Here is a 23,250-nt window from a genome sequence, read left to right as displayed (position 1 = left end):
TTTTAAAAGCTGGTGAATTCAAAATGCCTGGGGATGGATGAGGGTGTGGTGGTGATGATGCTGGGCTTGTGTGTGCCACCCAGAAATGTTTCCTAAACCCTTCTTGATGTGGGGCTCTTTGGAAAAATGGTGAAGTCTCCCACCTCAAGATGATTTCTTTGACTGTGATGGAGCTCATCCTTGGGAAGGAGCCCTAAACCACCTCCTCCTGACTTGGAGAGTTCAGCTGACAGCTCTGGGGGTTCAAATCCTGCCCCTACCCAAGGTCACCATCCAAGCTGGTTAAATAGTACTTTTTAAAAATTTTGTAGGTTGGAGGACCAGTCTATGTGCATTGGGTAACTAATAGCTTCTTATTTATTTATTTCCCACTTAATTTATTTAACTGAAGGATAATTGCTACAGAATTTGTGGTTTTCTGTCAGACATCAACAAGAATCAGCCATAGGTACACCCATGTCCCCTCCCTCCTGAATCTCCCTCCCATCTCCTTCCCTATCCTACCATTCTAGATTGTGAGTGACTAATAGCTTCTTAATGAGCACCCTCACAAGCAGGAGAGGGGCTGGGCAGTGGGTGCCTCCACCCAGAACACAGGGTTAATATTTTCTGCTTCTGAAAGTTGTTCACACCAAAGGAATCCCCTGCCTATTTGAACACTGCTCCCCACAGCCTTTCACAGGAAGAAGGATCTTCCTGCTTGAGGACCTCCTCTCCAAATGTTTAGTCCTGGCCCAGTATACAGTGTTCTCTGGCAAACTTCCTAATCCAGCCACAGAGAACAGTCCCACTGTCCTTCCTGTGGCTCCTACCTCCACTTAGCTCCAACGTTTTTTCACCCTTGAGTGATTTTGTCTGTATACTTGCTACTGTCCCAGGAGGACAGAGATGGACCTTCCTGATTTTTATGTCTGCCCATCTCTCCCCCCACCCCACTGCCCCCTCTTAGTGCCCAGTAAGCGGCAGACCCTGCCTTGGTCTGTGCAACTTGGAGCTGCTGACACCTGCCCTGGGTGGTGCCGCAGGTGGAAAATTGGCTGCTGCAGAAGTCATCAATAACCCATTAATCTTCTCCTCCCAGATTAAAGCCATGAAATGAAACTACACCTTTGTTCATTTGTTTGCGGAGTCCCCCTTCCCGCCCCCCAATCCAGCCCCTGATAACTAAGACATATCTCCTTCAACCTATCTTTAGGGACCTAGGAATAGAGGAGAGGAAAAGTTCAATTTGAAGCATTGGGTAGCGGGTGCAGTGCATAAGAGATAGATGCAAAAGACATTAACCCCTGCAAAGCCACCACCTTTGTGCTCTAACACTGGAAAGCAACCTACTCTATGACTCCTGGTCCCTGCCTCTGACATGTGCACCCCATTGGTGTTGGCCTGCTTCTTCCCTGGGCACCATGGGCTAATCCAAGGAGGCCTCTGTGGTTCAATTCATAGGGTAGGGTGCCTACCCTCTGTGGGTTCTTGGAGCTTAAACCTGCTTCCTGGACATCCTGGAACATCTTGGAAGCTAATATAGAGCTGCTCCAGCAGTGCTTTGGGGACTTTCAGTGTCACTGTGCATCAGCCCTACTCTACCTTGGAAGTAATAGAGAACACATGGCTGGAAACCTTGAATACTTTCTCGAAAAGAATAAGAATTTGTTCAAACAAAGCTACTGGTTGTTGGGAGGTGTCAGAAACTACAGCCAGACCCTCCACCTTCTCTGCTCCGTGCCACTGGGGATCACAAGTCACAAGGTCTTGTCCCCAGCACCAGAAATGTAAAATGAGCTCTGACATTGTTCTTGGTCTCTAAGCACTCAGGGACTATTCCTAGGATGCTCAGCCTACCAGTGTTTCTGACCCTGTTGCAGGGTTGTAGGGTTATTATTCCCTCCCTTTGGCAAAAAAAAAAAAAAAAACAGTTACTCCAAATCAAGCTAGTGGCATAACAGAAAGGGCCAGCACCATGTGAGTAGCCCTAGTTGCAGGCTTATCTTACTCCTAAACCACTTTTTGGAATTAGACAAGTCACTGCTCCATAAATAAAACAAGGAGGCTGAGCCAATGATTTTTAAGTCTTCCAGTTCTTCCTTTCCAAGTGTGTATAGCTGACTTGCAATCTGCCTGGCCTTCAGCCTAGCAACCATAGTTTCTCGGGTCAGGCCTCAGCAGGGGCCCTAGACCCCCAGAAAGTATCTCCTCCCTCTCCTTAGACAGGGCCCGCTCCCCCAACCCCAGTCACAGGGGCTGGGCCCTCCCCTCCACACAATCAAGTGACCTTACTCAGGCTTCTTGAGAATCGTTTTTTATTGGTTCAAAATCTCATTCACCAGTCCCTAAATAATCTTATGTACAAAATAAAGACTTTTCCCACTGTGAAATCTCATCAATAAATACAAACATAAAACAGGGGAGAGGCCATATAATTTACCAGACAACAATTCATTTCAAGAGACATTACATCATTTACAAGCTGATTTTTTTTTTTTTTTTTTTTAAGACAAGGGCGCTCCAGTTTGCAGGGTGGTGGTAGAGGCGCTGCCCCAGTTGGTCGCCTTGCCTCCTGCCCCTGCGAGGGCAATGGCTCCGGGAAAAGTGCACAAGGGGAAGGCAGAGCATCGCCTTCATGGATTAAGGCAGAGTAGAAAGGCCCAAACCCCCGGGACTTGACAGGGACTAGAGGAGGTCACAGGCAATTTTGAAGAACACAACCTGGGGAACAAGAGCGAGCTCTGAGAGACCAAATATTGGATGAAGTAGTATTGGGGGAGGAGTGGTAAGAGACCGGCAGACAGACATCAGTGAGGGTAGGGGCGGGGAGACAGTGGGTGTCTCCTGCTGTGTAGTGCTACCACGCTCATGTTTTTTTGCAGGAGATTTTGGGGTGGCCACAGGGAGAGGGCTTAAAATGCGCGGAGTATGCCGTGCCCACTGGCGCGGGCAGCAGCAGAGGGTGTAGCGCAGAAGACCAAGGCATTGAACCCGGCCTGCCACTCTGGCCCTCAGGGGTCAGTGAGCCAGAGGCAGGAGGAACAAGTAGGTTTGAGAGCCGCCTCCGCGCATCTCCGACAGCCTCCGCCCCTGCCCTTTCTCCCAGGACCCACTGCCCAGCGGCGGACAGGACCCTTCATAGAAAGTCTGAAAAGGCCAGAGCGCCAGGGTGCAGGCAGGCCGGAGAAACAGGCGCCTGCAGCCCAGGTCGGTCCTCCAGCGAGGCGGCGGGGCTCAGGCTTCCCGCCTGGGAGACCGGGGAATAGAGGGAGCCCCAGTCTCCCGGGGAACCGCTGTCTGGGCTGGCCAGCTCCTCGCAGGGCGGCGCCAGCGGCTCCAGCCCGTAGAGGCTGTGGTCCGCTATGCGCAGCGTCTGCGTCAGCGCCCAGATATAATTGTGGGCGAAGCGCAGCGTCTCGATCTTGGTGAGCTTCGCGTCGTCCGGAAAGGTGGGCAAGACGCCGCGCAGCGCGTCCAGCGCAGAGTTGAGGTTATGCATCCGATTGCGCTCGCGGTCGTTGGCCTTCTTGCGCCGGCTCCGTCGCTGCTTGCTCAGAGCCAACTCACTCTTGGGGCGACTGCGCCCCCCGCGCCGCGCCCGGAGCTTCCTCGAGGCCCCTCGGCAGGCGCCCCCTTCCGTCTCGGTGAAGTTCTCCAGCACGCGAGTGGGGCTGGGTGGAGTGGATGCGACGCAGGTCACTGCGTCGTCCGAGGCTCCCGGGAAGCGCTGCTCCGTCTCGTGGGTCACTTGGACAGGGGGCGCACACGAGGGATGAGGCGCCATCCTGTGGCGGGGTAAGAGGTAAGGGTAAGAGTGGGTCGGTCACTCCCAATCCTGGGGCCAGGTGGGAGAAAATGCGAGAGAAAGCCACCTCCTGCCGGCCAGAGGACCCGCTTTCCCCTCCTCCCATCGCTCTGTGGCTCCAGGTGTTACCTTGTTGTAGGGCGCAAAGGGGTAGAGAGTGGTGGGCAGTGAGAGCAACGGTGAGCTGAACTGGCTTTTCCGTCTGCAAGTTCAGTTGAGAAGCAGGCTCTGCCGCTCGAAAGTTTCTCTGGCCCCAGAGAAGATACGTGTAAAGGAGGGTCCTGGGCTTCTCTTGCTCTCTCTTGGCGCAGCTGCGAGACCCTGCGGATTTTCTGAGCCGAAAGTCGTGTGCCCCTGGGCACGCTTTATCTGCTGCGCCCTGGGACAGGAGCGTGCCTGCCCTGCTGCTGCCCGCGCCGCCGTCCAATCAGCGTTCGGGCCAGGGGGCCGCGCCACGCGAGCCCGCTCCGCCCTTCAAGGGGCACAGCTGGATTCCGGACAAAGGGCTGGGGTCGGGGGAGGGGAACGCCGCTCTGTTTGCTCTCTCCCCGCGGGCTCTGTCCCAGCAACTCTCGGTTCCTCAAAGAGCCTCGCCCAGTGAGAAGGGTCTTGTCTAGCTCGCGTCTGGCAGCCTCAAATCGCTTTGCTCCTATTCTGGTTTTCCTTGGCATCTGTCCAGACCTTTTCTTGGTATCCTGAAGGGGGCTTTGGGAAGTCAGTCGGGTGGGTCCGTCCCGTGAGTTATACAAGGGGAAACAGGTTCAGAAAGGAGGCAGCTTGCTCCAAATCACTCTGCAAGGACAAGGAGCCAGGAATACTATCAGTTTAAAGGAGTGTCCACTATTCCTAGTGCCATTCTCCTCTCCTCCACTTTGGGTCAGGTTAGCAAATACTCAGAGGGGGTGTTTCACTGACACTCCACTTTGGGAGGGGCGGGGGCAACCACAGAGAGAGATCCTGCCTACCTCCCTGACACTTAGAAACCTTCACCTTCTGGGGATGCTGAGTGCCGTCCCTCAGGCTTTGAGATGACACTGCCCACACTCCTTAGATGTAGGTGCTTAGAACCTCTCCCCTTATCCCCTCACCATTCAGAAATCTAAGACATTATCTTCGTGCCCCAGAGGCAGCGAATGTCTATGGTGGGACCTCTAGGAGGCATTCCACCACAAACAATTCCAGACAGTACTCTAGGGATCCGATGGGGCATGTAAAGGGAGAGCTCAGAAGAGAATGGGTCAGGAGATGGCCAGGAGTTCACTGCAAGTCCCTGTGTCTTTTAAATGCCCCTGGAGTGCCGGTGCATGCAGAAGCAGATCAACTCTTTCTCTCTTAGTCCTCCTATCCAATCACAGATGGGCGGGGGCTGTCTGCACTAGCTGGTCCTGTCCCCTTGGCAGAGGTCAGGCAGTGAGCACAGGGCAGGGACTCTTCACGACTCTGGTTAGTGCCATCTGGAAAGCTTTCCAAAGTGAGCCTGAACACATCATCCCTCCTTTCTTTCCCTACTCATCCTTTTTGTCCCCTGCCTTGGACACTCTGTGGTCTTCTGCTTCAAGGTAAGTGTGACCTGGGGGAGGACGCCCTCAAGCTAACCCAGCCTCTCTCTGACCTTTAATGATCTGCCCATTGCAGGCCCAGAGCCCTCAGCCATCCGCTGCCACTCCTGCACCCCGCCCCCCGCACCCCCCCCCCCTCCACCAGCAGGGCCTCCACACTGCTCCTAAGAAGCTGGGAAAACTGGTGTCTGGATTCAGTCTCTGCAGGCCCAGAAGGCATTACTTTCTAGGAGGTCCAGATACCCTGAGCTGAGCCTCCAAAGCTGGTAGAGGAGGTAGGATCCTGCAGGGAAACTGAGGGAATGAGGTGAGTCTGCATATCTACCCTAGTGACAGCCAGCCTCTCCTTACTTGCTCACTCTGCTTGGAGGGCGGAATTACCTCTGAGGCAGAGAGAGGGTGGATGTGCTTGGGAGCCAGGGAGAGGGAGCTCCAGGACTGTGTGGAGATGAAGGTGCTGTCCTCAGGATCTCAGGTGGGGGGCTGTTGGCAGAGGCGCCTTGCTTGTTGCCTGCGAACTGAAGCTCGGGGCCAGGCTCCAGACCAACAAAGGGACCCTTCGGAGACTCCCGAGTTTCACATTTTGCTGCTGCTCCTCCCTTGGGTCACAATTTGCTCCAGATTTGTCTTCTAATTATAAGAATGAGAAACTGAAGCCCATTTTACAGATGGAAAGTCAAGGCTCAGAAAGGGGAAGTGACTTACTCAAGATCACACAGCAAGTTCTAGCAGAATCACATACATAGAACGCAGGTCCTAAGACTCCTAATACTAGATTTTCCCTTGTACCTCTTTGTTGCCTCTCTTTGATTGGGGGGAAAATACTTTTCCAAGGCAGAACTAGACATCCCAAAATGTCAAAGATAGAAGGAATGACATGGTCAGAGTAGATAAGGACAGTGGCCCCATCTCCCAGTGCCAGTGGGAGCCAGTGTCCAGTCATGTTCTAGCTCTCTACTTTCTCACCCTCTATGCCTGCCTTGCTTGATTTCTATCCTGCAAATTAGGAACTGAGAGAGGAAACCCAAAGTGTGCTTCCCTGGGGCTAGGGGACCTAGCCTGGCTCCGAGGAGTGTGCCCTGGCCATAAAGGATCAGAACACCCCTATGGGTCGCTGGAGGCCTGAAAGTAGCCCACTACTAGGGCTCTCATCCCGCAGAGGCTCTCAGATGATAACCCAAGGCAGGTCTCACCCTTAGCTCAGTTTGTCTCAAGCGGCTCATGGGTAGTGATGAGGGCTGCGGGGCAAGCTTTCCGCTTGGAAGATTTTGGGGTTATTTGGATACTTTCTTGACAGGGAGAGAATTCTGGCACCCGTTGAGAATTCTTATCTAGCTTCCCCGGCACCACTCCGAGTCAGGGCTCTCCACGGCTTGCGGACAGCCACCACTTCGGCTTTGCGCAAAACAGGGCGAGGAGCTGCGCGCAGCGGCCGAGGTCAGCGATTTCCGTGCGGAGAACTCTTTGCAGCTCTTCTACTGGTCAAGAGGGCGGGGCCTGAGGTCGAGGAGTCCTGGGGGATTAGAGATCAAGGATCCACGTCCTCCCTTTCAGCGGGAGCGGACGCACAGGCCCCTCTCCAAAGTTAATTCCTGTCCTTTTGGCGGCGGAGGCGCAGGCTGTGACAACTCAGTGCGCGCTGGCGCTATTTGTGAAAGGACTCTTCCAGCCGGCAGCAGAGCTTGTTCCTGAAGCCCCCGGCGGACCACCGCCTCTAAGACCTTTGGGAACCCCGCGCCCTTCGACTCTCTGAGACCTAAGCCCCTCTGCATGCTGAGGCGGTCCAGGAACGAGGCGACAACCTGACGCCTGGACACCGCGGGCAGAATGGAAAAGAAGGAAGGCAGCGGTCCGCCCTGCCGCCTTCCTGTCGGCGGGGGGAATTTTAGCAGTGCCTGGGGGCGCTTTGAGAAACGAGAGGAAGGGAAGGGGGCCACAAGAGGCTGAATAGCTAATGACTTGCCAGAGGAGGGGGCTTCTTTCTCTCGCCTTCGCCTCGACGCTGAAAGAGGGGAAGACAAAAATCTGGCGAGCGGGCTGCCCAGGCCGAGACTGGCCACTTCAAACAGCCCTTCAAACAAAAGGAGACGACGAAAAGAAAGCCCCACCTGTCTCCAGTGTTTGCTAAAATAATAATAAATAGATTTCGTTTAATAAATAATTACAAGAGATTGTAAAGTGGAGTGCTTTGGAAAACATCTACTGCGGGAGTCCCGCAGCCAGCCGTCACCTGCTCCCAAGGCTGGCAACTTTATTGTTAAGCCACCCCCCAACTAGTTTGCCTCTGATAAACTCTCCCTCGTTTTCACAATGACTGTTTACTCATAGTTAGCACAATATTACCTTTGCCGTGATAAACCCAGAGGGGGGAGACCTGGCCCCTGGCCCCTGGGCGCACCTGTCCCAGAAGCTGACACATGGATTTGGCACGGAGCAGGCCTCCCCCCGGGCCTTCCCCCGTGTACATTGGCCCAATTGCCACCCATTTATAACAGGTTGGCTGCAAGGCCTATCTCGGTCCTATTTGTCTTCTTTTATTGAAAGCATATGGTCTCCAGGGGCTCACCAGCCCCATATTTCGTCTGCCGGGAGCTGGGGCGCTTCCGCAGGCTGGTGCAGCTCTGCGCGCTGCTCCCCACCCAACGGCTGCTGCACCAGCTGAGAGGATGGCGGAGGTGGGGTGGGGAAAGATAAGGAGGACTCCTCCTTCGCGTTGGGAGAGAAGCTATTCCCCCAGAGATTCCCCCTCCCCAGCTCTGGGACCTCGTGCGCTCTTGAATGGCGAGCCAGTTCTTTTTCTTGGGTAGATGAGAGGGCGCCATATGCCACCCCCCAGGGCGCACGAGGGAGCTCCGGCCCAGGGAGTCCTCAAACAAAGAGAAGAGAGGGCTGGGACCTCAGGAGCATCCGAGGTCTTTATGTGCAGATCCCCCTCCCTGCCTAGGGCCGCCTCCCCCGCCAGGCATCCGTAGCTCGCAAGCAGGGCTTGGAAACAAAGTGTCTACATTATCTCCGCCGCCAACAGAGACAGTGAATGCGTGAAAAGGTGCATTGCGCACCAAGACACCTGTTGAAGCGGCGCCTCTTCTCAGCGCCTCTCTCTGTTTTGCCCTCGGTCAGGAGGGAGTGGGGGGTGGGAGGAGGGAGAGATACTGTGATTTGTGGCGACATATGTTGAGCAGATCGGTGTGTACTCTTCACAGGGACGCATGCACCCTCGCTCCCATACACACCCCGAGAGAAGGAGCAGCTGCTCCCCTTACCTTGTCCCGACATAATACCTGGGCCAGGCGCTTTGGCATAGCGTTTTGAGACTCCAGCTCTCACCCACCCTCTTTGCCTTCCGCCCCCACCCCCGTCCCAGTCTTGGCAGCTCCGCTGTAGGACTTTATTGTCAAATTTAACAGATGCACGTTTGTTCCCAGCGCCTGGGCCTCACACACACACACACACACACATACACACGCAGCCATCCACAGAAAACGCGACGGATGACACAGATGCGGAGCGCGACGTGTCCATATGCCAGGCTCTGCGCCCGCCTCGGCTGGGGAAACAAACAGGGCTGTGTGATTTTCCCTCCCCAGAAAGGAAGAAACGGGAACCGCCGGGGGCCGTGAGGCCACCTCCAGGCACTTCTAATTTCTCGCTAGCCCTTTGGCGCGGTGACGCACTGCGAGGCACGGCACTGGGAGAGTGCAAGGTTGGAAGCAGAGCTCAGACGCAAAGGCTGCCCTTGGGAGAAGCCCTGAGGGCTGGACCTCTGGCCCTCGCATGACCTCTGGGTTTCTAAACTCCTGAGTGGGGCAGACGCCTCCGTCCTCCCGGGATTCCAGGGAGTGAACATCCACCTGAGGCGCACTGAGACTGGAGGAGTCCGTTGGGTACCCTTTGCCTGCCCGCTCGTCTTCTCCATGGGGCGCGCTCTCAGAGCAAGATGAGATGAGCACTGGGTTGGGAGAGGGGGCCTGTCTCTGCCAATAGCCCTGTGCCACCCTGAGCGAATTATTTCACTCGGACTGCAGTTTTCCCTCTATTAAAGAAGTTGTGGAGGAAATACTTTGTAATTTTTAAGTTTTGCAAAATTTAGAAGTCTTGGATAGCAGGGGGGCCTTGGGCTGTGAGTGAAGGAAAGCCAGAAAGAGTGCATCTCTCCTGCCTCCACACCCACACTGGTTCCTGGCTCTGAATTTCTGGGTGGATAACTCCCCAAAAGTTGTGGGGAAAGACAGGCACCAAGGGGTGTGGGAGCTCTCTTCTGTTCTTCATCTTTCAATTTTCAGGGCACAGGCAGTCTTTGGGTGTCTCAGGACACTCAGGCATACCTGATGATACCAGGCTTTCAGACCTTCATTTCTTCCAATGCCAAGATGGAACTGGGAAGCTGGGTGGGGGGTGTATGGCTCTTAAGCCCCTTAACCTCTCCAGGCTTGTTTTTGGAGAAAAACATTCTCTTCCCACCCTCATGGACTCAACGGACATGAGTTTGAGCAAACTCTGGGAGATAGTGAAGGACAGGGAAGCCTGGCATGCTGAGTTCATGGGGTTGCAAAGAGCTGGACATGACTTAGGGACTGAACAGGAACAACCCACCCTCATTGTGAGCTTGGATGAACTCTGCTCATTTTGAAAGATAGTGATCACCTCCCTCAGTCTTTCACAAATTGTCTTTATTTTCTGTGCCTTTTTTTTTTTTTGGACTGTATGTGGTTCTGACATTTCTGATATTCCCTGGCCCACGGCAGGGGGTAGTCTCCTTTGGTAGAAGTCTCCTTCGTAGAAGCCAGGGCTTGCACTGGCAGGGGAGCCCTCTGCCTGCTGGTCTCTCTGTTCCCCTACCCACCCACCCCAACCCTATGGGGATTCTGTCTAAGGAGTGGGAATCTTAGGGTGTCAGAACTGCTGAGGTGGGGATGAGGGCACATCGCTTCTTTAGGTCACCATAGATGAGATACTCATCCCTTCTTCAGATGTCAGGTCGGGAAGGCAGCCTGGTAAAGGGATAGGGTAGAAGGTGGGGAGGGTCAAGGATTAATTTTAGATTAACTCCATGGAGAAGCAACAGAATGTAATACAGTGCAGTTTTCCACAAAGTCCTTAATAACATTTGTGTTCATATAGAACCTTGAAGGCAACAGATTACTTTCTCACTCAACCTGTTGGGGTGCCAGGAAGGGATTTTTCTTGTCCCTGTTTTGCTCCTGAAGCTCAAGGTCATAGAGTCTGGAACTCCTCTTCCCTGTGTCCCCTCCAGCCAGCTGGCAGGGGTCCTTCATTTAGTCACCCTCCTGGCCCCTGCCCACTGCTCAGACTCCAGGGACTTCATTCTGCCACCCCATGGAGCCCTTTGGAGGTGGGCAGGTCTCAGCCAGGGGACTGGGGACACAGGAGTGGAAGGGCTTGGGAACAATAAAGAAGGCAAGCTTTCCCTTCTCTCTTGTCTTTGTCTTCCTGTGGCTTCCAGGAGCCTCCCTTAGCTCCCCAGCAGCACTGTGGAGGTGGGACCAGGCTTGTAGGATCTTGAGAGGGCAGGCCTTCTTAATTTGTGTGCCCAAGGCACCTCACTTAGCCTGACTGCAGCCTCAGCCCTGCTGAGAAGGCAATAAGCTTCATATTCCCCCTTGTTTAGATCATAAAGCAGATGGGCCCCAATTGTGTTTTTTTTTAATAACATGGCACTATCAGAAAATTATTTTAGGCACACACTTCAAAATATGTTAGCTACTTATAATTCTTCACATATTATGTACAATATAAAGCATATGCCAATATAATTTATTATAAATGATAGCTGTCTTTCTGTACTAGACAGTATAAGCAGTGGAAAAGAAAATGTGATTTGAGCCAGACATGCTGTGTTCCATTTTGGATTTCTGCACCTAGTAGCTGTGTACCTTTGGTGAGCTGTCTCGGCCTCTGGGAGCCACCTTCATTTCCACACCTATGAAATGGGCATAATAAGAAAGTACCTAAGTCATTGGGCTTAAATGATTGGATTCATGTAAAGTGATCAACATTACCACATAGTGTGTGCTCAGTCTTTATGAATATAATGTAATATGTATGTTGTTAAACATACCTTCAAAGAAATTTGCATCCAAGAAATAAAAATACATATATCTAGATGTTCTAATATGTGATTCTCCTCATGGTCCCCTGTTCAGGCAAACCACTTTGAAGCCTGCTGTGTTAAGCAGCTTTGAAGCCTGCTGTGTTAAGCAATGTGTATAACAGTGTCATCAACAGTTATGACACAGGTTTACATTTGATGGGCACTTTATCACCCATTATTATTGCTCAGCATACCAGTGAGGCCACATGGTCAGAGATCTTAGTCCCAATCTCTGTAGGAAGAAATTGAGGCTTCAGAGAGCTGACATGACTCACCCAAGGGCACCCAGTCTGTACTGTGGACTCTGAATAAGAATCTAGGTCTTCTGACCCCAAGGCTGTATCTCATCCATCCCGGCTCTCCCTTACACTGTGGACCCCACTTATGAGCTGGTTTTAATCCCTCCCCCCCCCCGTAGTTAGGCTTTTGCAGAACAACTATCAAGGAAGGGGGTGCAGGCTGATCAATGAGCTGGTGGTTTGTGCATTCACTCTTGTTCAGCAGAAACCATAGTGGGCTTGGAGGTCCCTGGCATGTGACCCTATTTGGTAGGTGGGTACACTTTGCAGATGTAAGTATAGAAGGGAGACTCCTATGCAGAGCTTTGAGTCTACACAGGAAACTTCAAATCAAATTCCTGTCAGTGCAATTGCCCAGACACCAAGATGGCCCCAGTCAATTAGGCATAACCTTCCCTGGTGGCTCAGATGGTAAAGCGTCTGCCTGCAATGCGGGAGACCCAGATTCGATTCCTGGGTCGCGAAGATCCCCTGGAGAAGGAAATGGCAATCCACTCCAGCACTATTGCCTGGAAAATCCCATGGACGGAGGAGCCTGATAGGCTACAGTCCATGGGGTTGCAAAGAGTCGGACACGACTGAACGACTTCACTTACCTTTGTCCCATAAATGTTATGAAAGGCCATTATGGGAGGTTAGTGGCCAGCTGTTCCCCACAGTCACTGAGGTTAGACTTAGGAGAAGGTTTGAATTGAAAAAACAAACAGGGATTTAGGTTATTTATGACCTAGGTTAGGTTAGGTTTAGGCTATGTCTTCCCTAGTAGATAAACAAAGTGAGAATCCTCTTCAGATGAAGTAGAATCCTCTCTGTAAAGACCTCCCTTTCTCTGGGCTAGAATGATTATGCAGTCTGCTTAGAGGCAGGGGAATGGACTGGGTGACCCCAGGAGACCCTGTCCATCCCCATGGCTTCACCGCTGTGATGTTCAGTTTTGTAGAACACACTTGAGGAGCCACTTGCCACAGGAGCCTTTCAAGATCATGGGTGGAATTTATTACTATAGTTCTTAACCTGAGTGAATTGGAAGTAATAACAGGTCCATCCTGAAGAATTACAGCACAAACCCATGATGTGCTAGGTGTTGTGAGAAATATCAAGAACCAGAGGGTTAGGCTGAGAAAGACCTTCACTAGTATGTGGTCCCCAGCACTAAGTCGACACATGATTGGGAACTGAAGCTCAGAAAGGAAATGTGTCTTGTCCAAGGTCACATTGCAAGTGTAGGCACGTCAGAACCCAAGTCACTTTCCACTATACCATGATCAAGTCCCAGAGCCCTCCTTGCTCTGTGTTGTTCTCATTTGGGACCCGTCCTTCTTTGCCTGGTATATGGAGGTCCTTGTCCTGTGTCTCCTGAAATAGAGGATGAGCTCCCTGAGGACAGGGGCTGTGTCATGTTGAGAATTTAGCAGCCATGTTGTAAATGGTAGGTCTCCAATAGAAACCAGCTTGAGGGGCTCAGACAGGTGAACATTATGTGAGACCTAGACATCTGGGCAGCAGCCAAAGGTTGACAGACTATGGAATGAGTGGAAGAGGCTGATCAGACTCACGGTGCTGTTGTAAACTCTGATACAGGTGGTGGAGCCAAGGCTGTGGAGGTGATGGAAGCAGAGAAGGGGAGACACATGTTCTGTTTAAGGACCCAACCTAGAAGTTGTGTATATTACTTCTGTTTCAGTTTCGATCAGCTAGTGCTTAATCCCAAGCCTCTGTGTAGCTGCAAGGGAGGTTGGGAAATGTTGTCTGAAATCTGTTTGACTGTATGCCTAGTTGTAAGTTGGAAATCTATTAACAACAATCTTTATCACACTTAGTTATTGGAAAGGACAAACTTTTCCTCTTCGGGCTGCAATAGGCAACCCACTTCAGTACTCTCGCCTGGAAAATCCCATGGACGGAGGAGCCTGGTGGGCTGCAGTCCATGGGGTCGCTAAGAGTCGGACACGACTGAGCGACTTCACTTTCACTTTTCACTTTCATGCATTGGAGAAGGAAATGGCAACCCACTCCAGTGTTCTTGCCTGGAGAATCCCAGGGACGGGGGAGCCTGGTGGGCTGCCGTCTTTGGGGTTGCACAGAGTTGGACACGACTGAAGCAACTTAGCAGCAGTAGCAGCAGCAGAGAGCCTTAATGTGGTGTCCATTCCCCCAGACTAGGGGTTCCCAAGGATTGTGAAACCTAGAAGTTGGTAGGCAATGTTCTGTGTATGCACGCATCCTTCTGGGCAGATTCAGAGTTTCATCGGGTCACCAAGGAGACTTGGCCCAATTCCCCAAACATTAAAAATTAGCTGTCTGAAAGTTGCTGAGAGATTTGGGGCAAGTCACAAAACCTCTTTGTGTGAATAAAGAGCTTGAATAAAGTTCTGGTGAAACAAAATGACGGTCTTTAAGGCATTTAGCATATACACACTGAAATCTAAAGTGGGCCAAGCACTGTGGCCAGCACTGGGAATAAATCCAGTCTTGTCTCCAGAGCTCAGGGTCCAGTGGGGAGATAGCAGGCACCCAGATTAGGAATTACAGAACCTTTCTGTGCCTACTACACCAAATCAGGCCCTCTGGTAGCCCAGAAGTCTGAACATTTAGCAAGTCCTCCAGGTGCTATTGATACAAAGCCAGAGTTGGGGTGAGGCCACAGATGACTAACTTATAAGCATTTGATGAGGTCACTGCAGGCAAAGGTACGGGAACCAAGGCTGGGGAGGAGTCCTGGGCTCCAGGTTCTAACTCCAGCTCTGTGGAACTGTAGACAGCTCTCTGTAGACTGCTCACTTATCTGTGAAGAGGAGGTATCGAGAGCGATCAAGAATAGACTCTGAAGTAGACTCTGAAGCTAGGTAGGTTTGAATCCATGCTATGGATGGGTCTGAATCTCTTTGTAATGTTGGACTAGTTACTTAATTTCTCTGACTTTGATTATTTTATCTAAAACTGGATGCAATCATAGTGCTCACATCCAAGGCTGTTTTAAATGAGATAATAGATGTCTAGCACTTAGAGTAGTGTCCAGCTCATAGCAAGGGCAATGCTTTATTGAAGGTTACTGGGTGCTAGCTCCTGGGTCCTGAACCAGTCTTTGATGGTCCATATTTCACACCCTGGGAAATGCCATGAGGACATGAGAGAAAGTCTGGAGACAAAGGACAAGCGAAAAAGACTAAGAGAAGGCAAAGGGTGATGTTCTGAAATATTAAAATATGCAGTATTTTCAGAGCCATATCTTAGGAGAAAAGGTTCTTTCTACTTTTCTAGAGGTCTTTCCTGGCATTCCAGCTCCAACATAAATCTCCTGTCTTAGGATACCCACGTTTCTTTGTGTATGATCGAGGGGCTTATGTCATAGAAAAGAAGGTGAGGGGTTGGACACAGGATCATGGCATCCACTGGTTATTTCACGTGTGGCACCTCTGAGAAGCTGCTGGCTTAACAGAGTATTGGAATGGGCTCCTGAAGGCACCCCTGAGTCATCAACAATAGAATACCATCCTCCAGAACATATTATACAGTTTTGTTTGCTTGTTGAAATATAGTTGATGTACATTATGTTAGTTTCAGGTATACTACACAGTGATTTGACATTTGCATATATTATGAAGTGATCACCACAGTAAGTCTAGTAACCATCTGTCTCTATACAAAATTATTACAGTATTACTGACCATATTCCTTATGTTGTATATGACATTCCTGTGGCTTATTTATTTTATAACTGGAGGTTTTAACCTCTTAATCCCCTCTACCTATTTCAACCCTTTCTATCCTGCTTGCCTCTGGAAACCACCCATTTATTGTCTGTGTCTATGAACCTTAATTTTTTTAGGTTTCACTTATTTCTATCTTTCTGTCTGACTTATTTCACTTAGCATAGTAACCTCTATCCATCCACACTGTCACAAACTGAAAAATTTTATTTTTTATGGCTGAATAATATTCCATTGTGTATGTGTATATATATATATCTACATCTGTATTTATATCTTCTTGATCCATTCATCTATTAGCAGACATTTAGGTTGCTTCCATATCTTGGCTATTGTAAATAATGCTACAGTGAATACTGGTGTGCATTTGTCTTATTGAATTAGTGGTTTTGTTTTCTTTGGATAAATACCCAAAAGTGAAATTGCTGGATCATGTGTCAGTTTGATTTTTTATTTTTTGAAGAACCTCTCTACTGTTTTCCATAATGGTTGCACCAACTTACCATCTGTACCAACAGGGCATGAGGGTTCCCTTTCCTTCATATCCTCACCAACACTTGCTGTTTGTTGTCTTTTTGATGATAGCCATTCTGACAGAAGTGGGGTGATATCTCTCTGTGGTTTTGATTTGCATTTCCCTGATTATTAGTGATGTCGAGTTTTAGCAAGCTCCAGGAGTTGGTGATGGATGGGAAAGACTGGTGTGCTGCAGTCCACGGGATCACAAAGAGTTGGACGTGACTTAGCAACTGAACTGAACTGAGTGATGCTGCGCATCTTTTCATGTGTCGGTTGGCCATCTGTATGTCTTCTCTGGCAGACATAGTCTACATTCTAAATCGACACTATATGGTGCTGTGTACTCAGTAGGGTGGAAACATGAGTCCAGGGGTTGAGAAAGGAGAAGCAGGAGTAGCCCCACTTTCTGTCACACTCATGACTCTTGGGGAGTTTAGCTTTCTGGCCCCACCATTTTGAGTATGCAGACCCTATGAACACAAAGGGACAGTGCTCCAATAGGAGATAGAGCATGAGCGCGTGGAACTGCAAATTTAGTTTGCAGCCTCCGCATATCAAGTTCCTTGAAGCAGGAAGATGAGTCATCATTTTGGCAGAAGTAATTTATTTCAACCCCCAGAATGATGTAGACTGTTATTGAAAGTGGAGGCAGGGAGTCTATCTGGATGATACACTTGGACGAATCTTGGTGGTAGATGGACAAGTTTAGCAGCCATAGCCCAAGTGGGGCATGGTAATAAGGGCTCAGACCTCTCAGGGATGAGGGGCAAATCGTGCCATCAGGTAAACTACCGAGCCCAGCAGAGATGCTGTCTATGGCAGAAGGAAATCTAGAATGGATAGAAATGGATAGTTGTGCTATCAGCTGTAGCCTGGGGTCAGATACATCACAGTTATTGTTTTGACAGCATTGTTGTTACAAGTTATATCAGTTGTTGCCTGGAATCAGATACATAGCAACCCCAGATCAGATACATAGCCTTCATTTTCTGAGTTTTCCCCTAGTAAATAAAAACTTTATGTAATTCTAGAGAAGTTGCACTCAGAATTTATACAAAGAAATTAATCTGAGATCTGAGCAGCATGAGGGGGTGGACTGTAGTGAATGCTACACTGGTGCTTCATCCAGATTGCTCTTCAACAACGAGCTTACTCTTCTAGATACTAGGACTGCCTTTGTCTGGCAGCCATCTTCAAAGACTGCCCCAGGTTAATAGAGTTGCCGTAGCTAACGTCATGTTCGTGTCTTGCAGCAGCCTGCATCTGATGACTGGTCAGAGTAGGGTATAGACAGCCATCCCCATTACCTGCCCCAACTTGGGAAAACCTTAAGGACCATCCCAGATTCAGAGCTTTGTTGGCTGGAATGAGACCTTTGTTAAGAACATATCACAGCCCAATGTCACCCTCTTGCCAACTTTGTTTTCTTCCTTTCCCCTCCACAGGCATTGGTTCTAAGGGAACTCTCATGCAGACTCCCCGCATAGTAATCTCCATCTCAGAGCCTGCTTCCTGGGGAAGCTGACTAGAGACATTGCTTTGCAGATTTAGTGTTTTGGAGATAGTAACAGAACCACTGAACTTCTAGAGTTAGAAGGGATCATAAGGGTAATCTTTTAATAGCTCAACCACCCCATCTTATAAATGACCCCAAAGTTCAAGAGCAGACTATGACTTGCCCAAAGTTAGAGACTGAATCCCATCATCCGGAACCATCTGCATGATGTAGATTGTTTAAGAATTTGCTTCCTGATTGAACTCTTGGTTTGACACAAGGGCTAGCAAACTACAGTTAGCCACCTGCTTTTCTAAATAAAGTTTTGTTGAAGCATAGCTATGCTCATTGATTTTAGGTTATACAACAGCAGAGTTCAGTAGTCACAACAGAGATTTTATGGCCCACAGCACCTAAAATATTTACTAACTGGCCCTTTACAAAAAAGTTTGTTGACTACTCTTCTACCAGATGAATCTCTCAAGGTCCTGTTAGAGAAACTGTACACTAGGTACCTCAACTGAGGGAATTTAATATAGGAAATTGATCAAGTGCATGTTGGAAGCAAAAATTACCTGAAGGGAAAAAAGCAAAAAAGTTGCACCAAGAACGCAGAGTAATAACTACAGGAAGCAGGTACTGCCTCTAGGACTGTGGGTTAGAATATACAAGTTTAGAGCGGAGGTTTCCATGAAGCCAGGGCTCTGAGGAAGGTGTTGGCTGGTGCTGATACTGATAAGCTAAGGGAGAGTGGTGAGAGTGTGACAAGAGTAACACAGAGAAGCCAGAGCTGATTCGTCTCCAGGCTGGAAAGGCAACTCAAATCATAAGCTCTGCTGGTGACATGGGGTTTATCACACCACGGGGATGCTGAGATTGCCAGAGGAAGCTGGAAATTTCTTGCCTAGAATCAGTTTCTATTGTCAGGGCCATTCCTGGGGCAATGCTGATAGGAAACTCCAGCAAATAGGGAATTCTCACCTCTTTTTGTCTCCCCATCTCCCTCTAGTGTTCCCTGTGGTCAAACCTTCAAGAAGCTGGCAGGTAAAGCAGGTATGTGGCTTGCATAGTCGATTCTAGCACAGCAGAGCAGAAAATAGAGGAAGCTGGGAAATAGAAACACAATTGACCTGCCCGGTAGGCAAGGATGATTTGAAAGCTGCCAGTTAGCTGTCATCTCAAGCTCTCCCCAGGCCTGGCATTACTGGAGAAGGAGTAGGGTGTCAGGAGAAATAGTCCTACACCCCACAGACTTGCCCTGCTTGGGCTCTGGAGGTCCTCTCCTATTTGTGGGCAAGTCATAGAGAAAATGGTCAGATTAATGGGTGAGTCAAAGATATGCTTTAGGGACTGTCAGAATAAGCCTATAAAGAAGCATTCTTAACCGGCCCAGGATAAAAGTGAAGTGAAGTGAAGTGAAAGTTGCTCAGTCGTGTCTGACTCTTTGCGACCCCATGGACTATACAGTTCATGGAATCCTCCAGGCAAGAATACTGGAGTATTCTTGGGTAGAATACTGGGTACCGGGTAGCCTTTCCCTTCTCCTGGGGATCTTCCTAACCCAGGGATCAAACTCAGGTCTTCCGCATGCAGGTGGATTCTTTACCAGCTAAGCCACAATCGTGCCCCAGGATATGTCTTGCCAAATATATCTGCTTCCTTCACAACTCAGATTAGTATTATGAGTCTCATTAGCTCTGACTGGGACAAGAGGAATGAAATGCTCTGACTGGTTTAGCCCAGGGCCCCGCTTTATCCCTGGAATACTGGGTATGAGGGTGGGGAGGGGAAATGAGGGGTCCAGTTCATCTGAATCAAATGGATTCAGAATGGGAAGGAGGAGTTCCTCCAAAGGCAAGTCACCATAGTGTTACCAGTGCAAAAGTCCTTTATCAGAGGGAATGGTCAGGGCCCTAATAGAGTGTGAACAGAGTGTGGCGAGACTGCTGAGAGGCCAGAGATGATTTGTCTCCAGGCTGGGAAGACACCTCAAATCATAAGTTCTACTGGCAACACAGGGGTTATTACAGGACTTGGCCAGAAAATCCAGATGAGCCTGGCTGACCCAGAGCTCAGACAGACTCACATGGTACAGTGACTGACTGGGTGACCTCAGTGTCAGGCAGGATGGAGAGGGTATGGGGTGAGGTGGGGCTGGGTTGCCAAGTATATCAGACTTGGGTACACTTAGCGACTCAACAGGTGGCTGTGTGAGGAGGAAGAGCTCCAGACTAGCAGCAGGAGGTGAGCCAAGACAGAAGGATACAACTAACACGGGTGGCCCTAGCCATACAGGGCCGAGCTCACCCTCTTCTGCCATGAGATATGGTGATTTCCCAGCAGGTGGCAACATCTCTGAAATTGTCCCTGCTTTCCCTGTAATCCCCTTTGTCATTCCCTGGCTCCTATGGGTTATGTTTCCTGGACTCTCAGCAGAACAGATTTCTGTTTGGGATCAGCCAATTGGAGACACTAGTGGGAGATTAAAGAGTGGGAAGAAGAGAAACTAGACTGTTTCTCACCTTTCCTATCTATCTAAGGCAGTATCTCCAGTGGCAAATATACCAATTAAAATTTTTTTAACTTCTCTTCCATGGCTCTAGTCTTTCACCACTATCAGATCAGATCAGATCAGTCACTCAGTTGTGTCCAACTCTTTGCGAGCCCATGAATTGCAGCACACCAGGCCTCCCTGTCCATCACCAACTCCCGGAGTTTACTCAAACTCACGTCCATCCAGTCGGTGATGCCATCCAGCCATCTCATCCTCTGTTGTCCCCTTTTCCTCCTGCCCCCAATCCCTCCCAGCATCAGAGTCTTTTCCAATGAGTCAACTCTTCACATGAGGTGGCCAAAGTACTGGAGTTTCAGCTTTAGCATCATTCCTTCCAAAGAAATCCCAGGGCTGATCTCCTTCAGAATGGACTGGTTGGATCTCTTTGCAGTCCAAGGGACTCTCAAGAGTCTTCTCCAACACCACAGTTCAAAAGCATCAATTCACCACTATGCATGATGCTATTTGGTAGGTTTTTGTCAATGGCCTCTATCAGGTTGAGGAAGGTCTCTTTTATTTCTAGTTCACTTAAAGTTTAAATCATGAATGACTGTTGGACTTTGTCAAATGCTTTTTGTGCATCCATCAAGATGATTGTATACTTTCTTTTATTCTTTAATGTGGTGAATTATATTATTGATTTTTAAAAATGTGAAACCAGCCTTGCAATACTGAGACAAAATTTATTTGGTCATGATATGTTATCCTTTTTATACACTGTAATTGATTTGCTAATGTTTTGTTAAGGATTTTAACCCGTGTGTTCAGGAAGGACATCGGTCTATAATTTTCTTGTGTAGATTTTTTCAGTATTGTTATCAGAGTTTTCCTGGCCACACAAAAATGAATTGGCAGACTGTGCCAGTTATCAAACTATGGCTTTTCAATTCCAAATCCATTCTTCTTTGCCTGCTCTGTGATCAAGGAGATGGTCATGTGAATATTTCTCCTCAGTCAGCATGTTGTCAGTAGAGAATGCTAGAATGATGCCAGAGGAGTAAATCATGTTCTCTTCTTCCTGCAGCTTGAGCCCCCAGTACTTAGGTGCATCAGCATGGTGGCTCCTCCACCTCCCTGTTCCTGCCGCACATGGCAGCCAGCAGCCTTCTTGGGTACCTCTCCAGGTGGCTTGGCGGTGGAGTGCTACTGGTGAGGCCCCTCCCAGCAACTCTGTAGCAAGTTCCAAAGCACAGCGCCTTGCTGTGGATGACATGCTTCTGCATCCCAGAAGGCAGGTTCCCATCAAGTCGATGGCACCTCAGGCCCCTTAGCAACCCCTCCACCATCCAGTGAGCCATGCCATAGCCTCTTCAATGAAGTCTGGACCTCAGCCCAGGGAGGGGGATCTTTATGATAGCCAGAGCTCAGCCCCTAAGGAATAGTGGCTACTCATTATGTTCACTATTCCTGTATTCTCTAGGGTCCTCTGTCAGTCTTACTAGACAATTTCTCCTTATCCCTCTGCTTCTTGTTACCGCGTTTTATATTAAACTTCAATTTACCGTTTGAATTACCATGTGGTTTCTGTCTCCTGATTTGACCCTGAACGATACAGAAGTTCTCCTTCCTTTTCTATTTTACAAAAGAGTTTAAGATTGATATTTTATTCTTAAAATGTATTCACAATATTTCCTCATTATTCTTTTGAAGTCTGTAGGATGTCTAATAATTCCACCCACTTCATTCCTGATACTGGTACTTTGTTCTTTCTCTTTCTTCTTGATGAGTCTAGCTAGGGATTTATGAACTTTATTACTCTCTTCAAAGAACAGACTATTTTTTCTATTTCAGTAATTGTAGCTCATGGGCTCTAGAGAGCAGCCTCAGAAGTTGTGGCACATGGGCTCAGTTGCTCCACAGCATGTGGAACCTTCCTGGGCCAAGAATCAAAGCCATATCCCCTGCATCAGCAGGTGGATTCTTATTCACTGTGCCACCAAGGAAGTACTAGCATAGCTTTTTATTGTTCATCATTTTTGTTTCTCTTCACTTCTTCCTATAGGCCTGAGTTATCATTAGGTAACATTTCCCTTCAGTTTGAAGAAACTCCTTTTAGCATTTCTTACAGCCCAGGTCACTGGAGACATATTATCTCTGATTTGATTTATCTGATAACGTCAAGGCTGTATATTGTCACTCTGCTTATTTAACTTATATGCAGAGTACATCATGAGAAATGCTGTGCTGGAGGAAGCACAAGCTGGAATCAAGATTGCCGGAAGAAATATCAATAACCTCAGATATGCAGATGACACCACCCTTATAGCAGAAAATGAAGAACTAAAGAGCCTCTTGATGAAAGTAAAAAGGAGAGTGAAAAAGTTGGCTTAAAGCTCAACATTCAGAAAACTAAGATCATGGCATCTGGTCCCATCACTTCATGGGAAATAGATGGGGAAATAGTGGAAACAGAGTCAGACTTTATTTTTCTGGGCTCCAAAATCACTGCAGATGATGATTGCAGCCATGAAATTAAAAGACACTTACCTCTTGGAAGGAAAGTTATGACCAACCTAGACAGCATATTGAAAAGCAGAGACATTACTTTGTCAACAAAGGTCCGTCTAGTCAAGGCTATGGTTTTTCCAGTGGTCATGTATGGATGTGAGAGTTGGACTATAAAGAAAGCTGAGCACCAAAGAATTGATGTTTTGAACTGTGGTGTTGGAGAAGACTCTTGAGAGTCCCTTGGACTGCAAAGAGATCCAACCAGTCCATCCTAAAGGAGATCAGTCCTGGGTGTTCATTGGTAGGACTGATGTTGAAGCTGAAACTGATGTTGAAGCTGATGCAAAGAGCTGACTCATTGGAAAAGACCCTGATGCTGGGAAAGACTGAAGGCAGGAGGAGAAGGGGATGACAGAGGATGAGACGGTTGGATGGCATCACCGACTCAATGGACATGGATTTGGGTGGACTCCGGGAGTTGGTGATGGACAGGGAGGCCTGGTGTGCTGCGGTTCATGGAGTCGTAAAGAGTCGGACACAACTGACCTACTGAACTGAACTGAACTGATAATGTCTTTATTTCACTCTTAGCTAGAAGGATGTTTTTGGTGGCTATAGAATTTTTGGTTGACTGCTTTTTTCCTTGACGCTTGGCTTGCAGGATCTTCGTTCACCAACCAGGGATGAAACTATGCCCCTTGAAGTGGAAGCATGGAGTGCTAACCACTGGACCTCTGGGGAATTCCACAACTGACATTTTATCTTTC

General features: G+C 48.9%; 1 protein-coding gene across 1 annotated transcript; it reads right to left on the bottom strand.

Annotated features, from left to right (window-relative positions):
* Nucleotides 1-3,118: 3,118 nt before the first annotated feature.
* Nucleotides 3,119-3,766, bottom strand: NEUROG3 (neurogenin 3). The gene has a single exon (XM_005904225.3). It carries the CDS (start codon nucleotides 3,764-3,766, stop codon nucleotides 3,119-3,121), a length of 648 nt encoding a protein of 215 aa, XP_005904287.1.
* Nucleotides 3,767-23,250: the final 19,484 nt, after the last annotated feature.

This window comes from Bos mutus, chromosome 28 (genome assembly GCF_027580195.1).
Source record: "Bos mutus isolate GX-2022 chromosome 28, NWIPB_WYAK_1.1, whole genome shotgun sequence".
Classification (NCBI taxonomy): Eukaryota; Metazoa; Chordata; class Mammalia; order Artiodactyla; family Bovidae; genus Bos; species Bos mutus.
Note: the sequence above shows the minus strand (reverse complement) of the source record. Positions and strands in the feature narration are given on the sequence as shown.

Excerpts from the sequence above, each read along its gene's own strand:
- NEUROG3 (XM_005904225.3), bottom strand. The coding sequence starts at position 3,766 with ATGGCGCCTCATCCCTCGTGTGCGCCCCCTGTCCAAGTGACCCACGAG.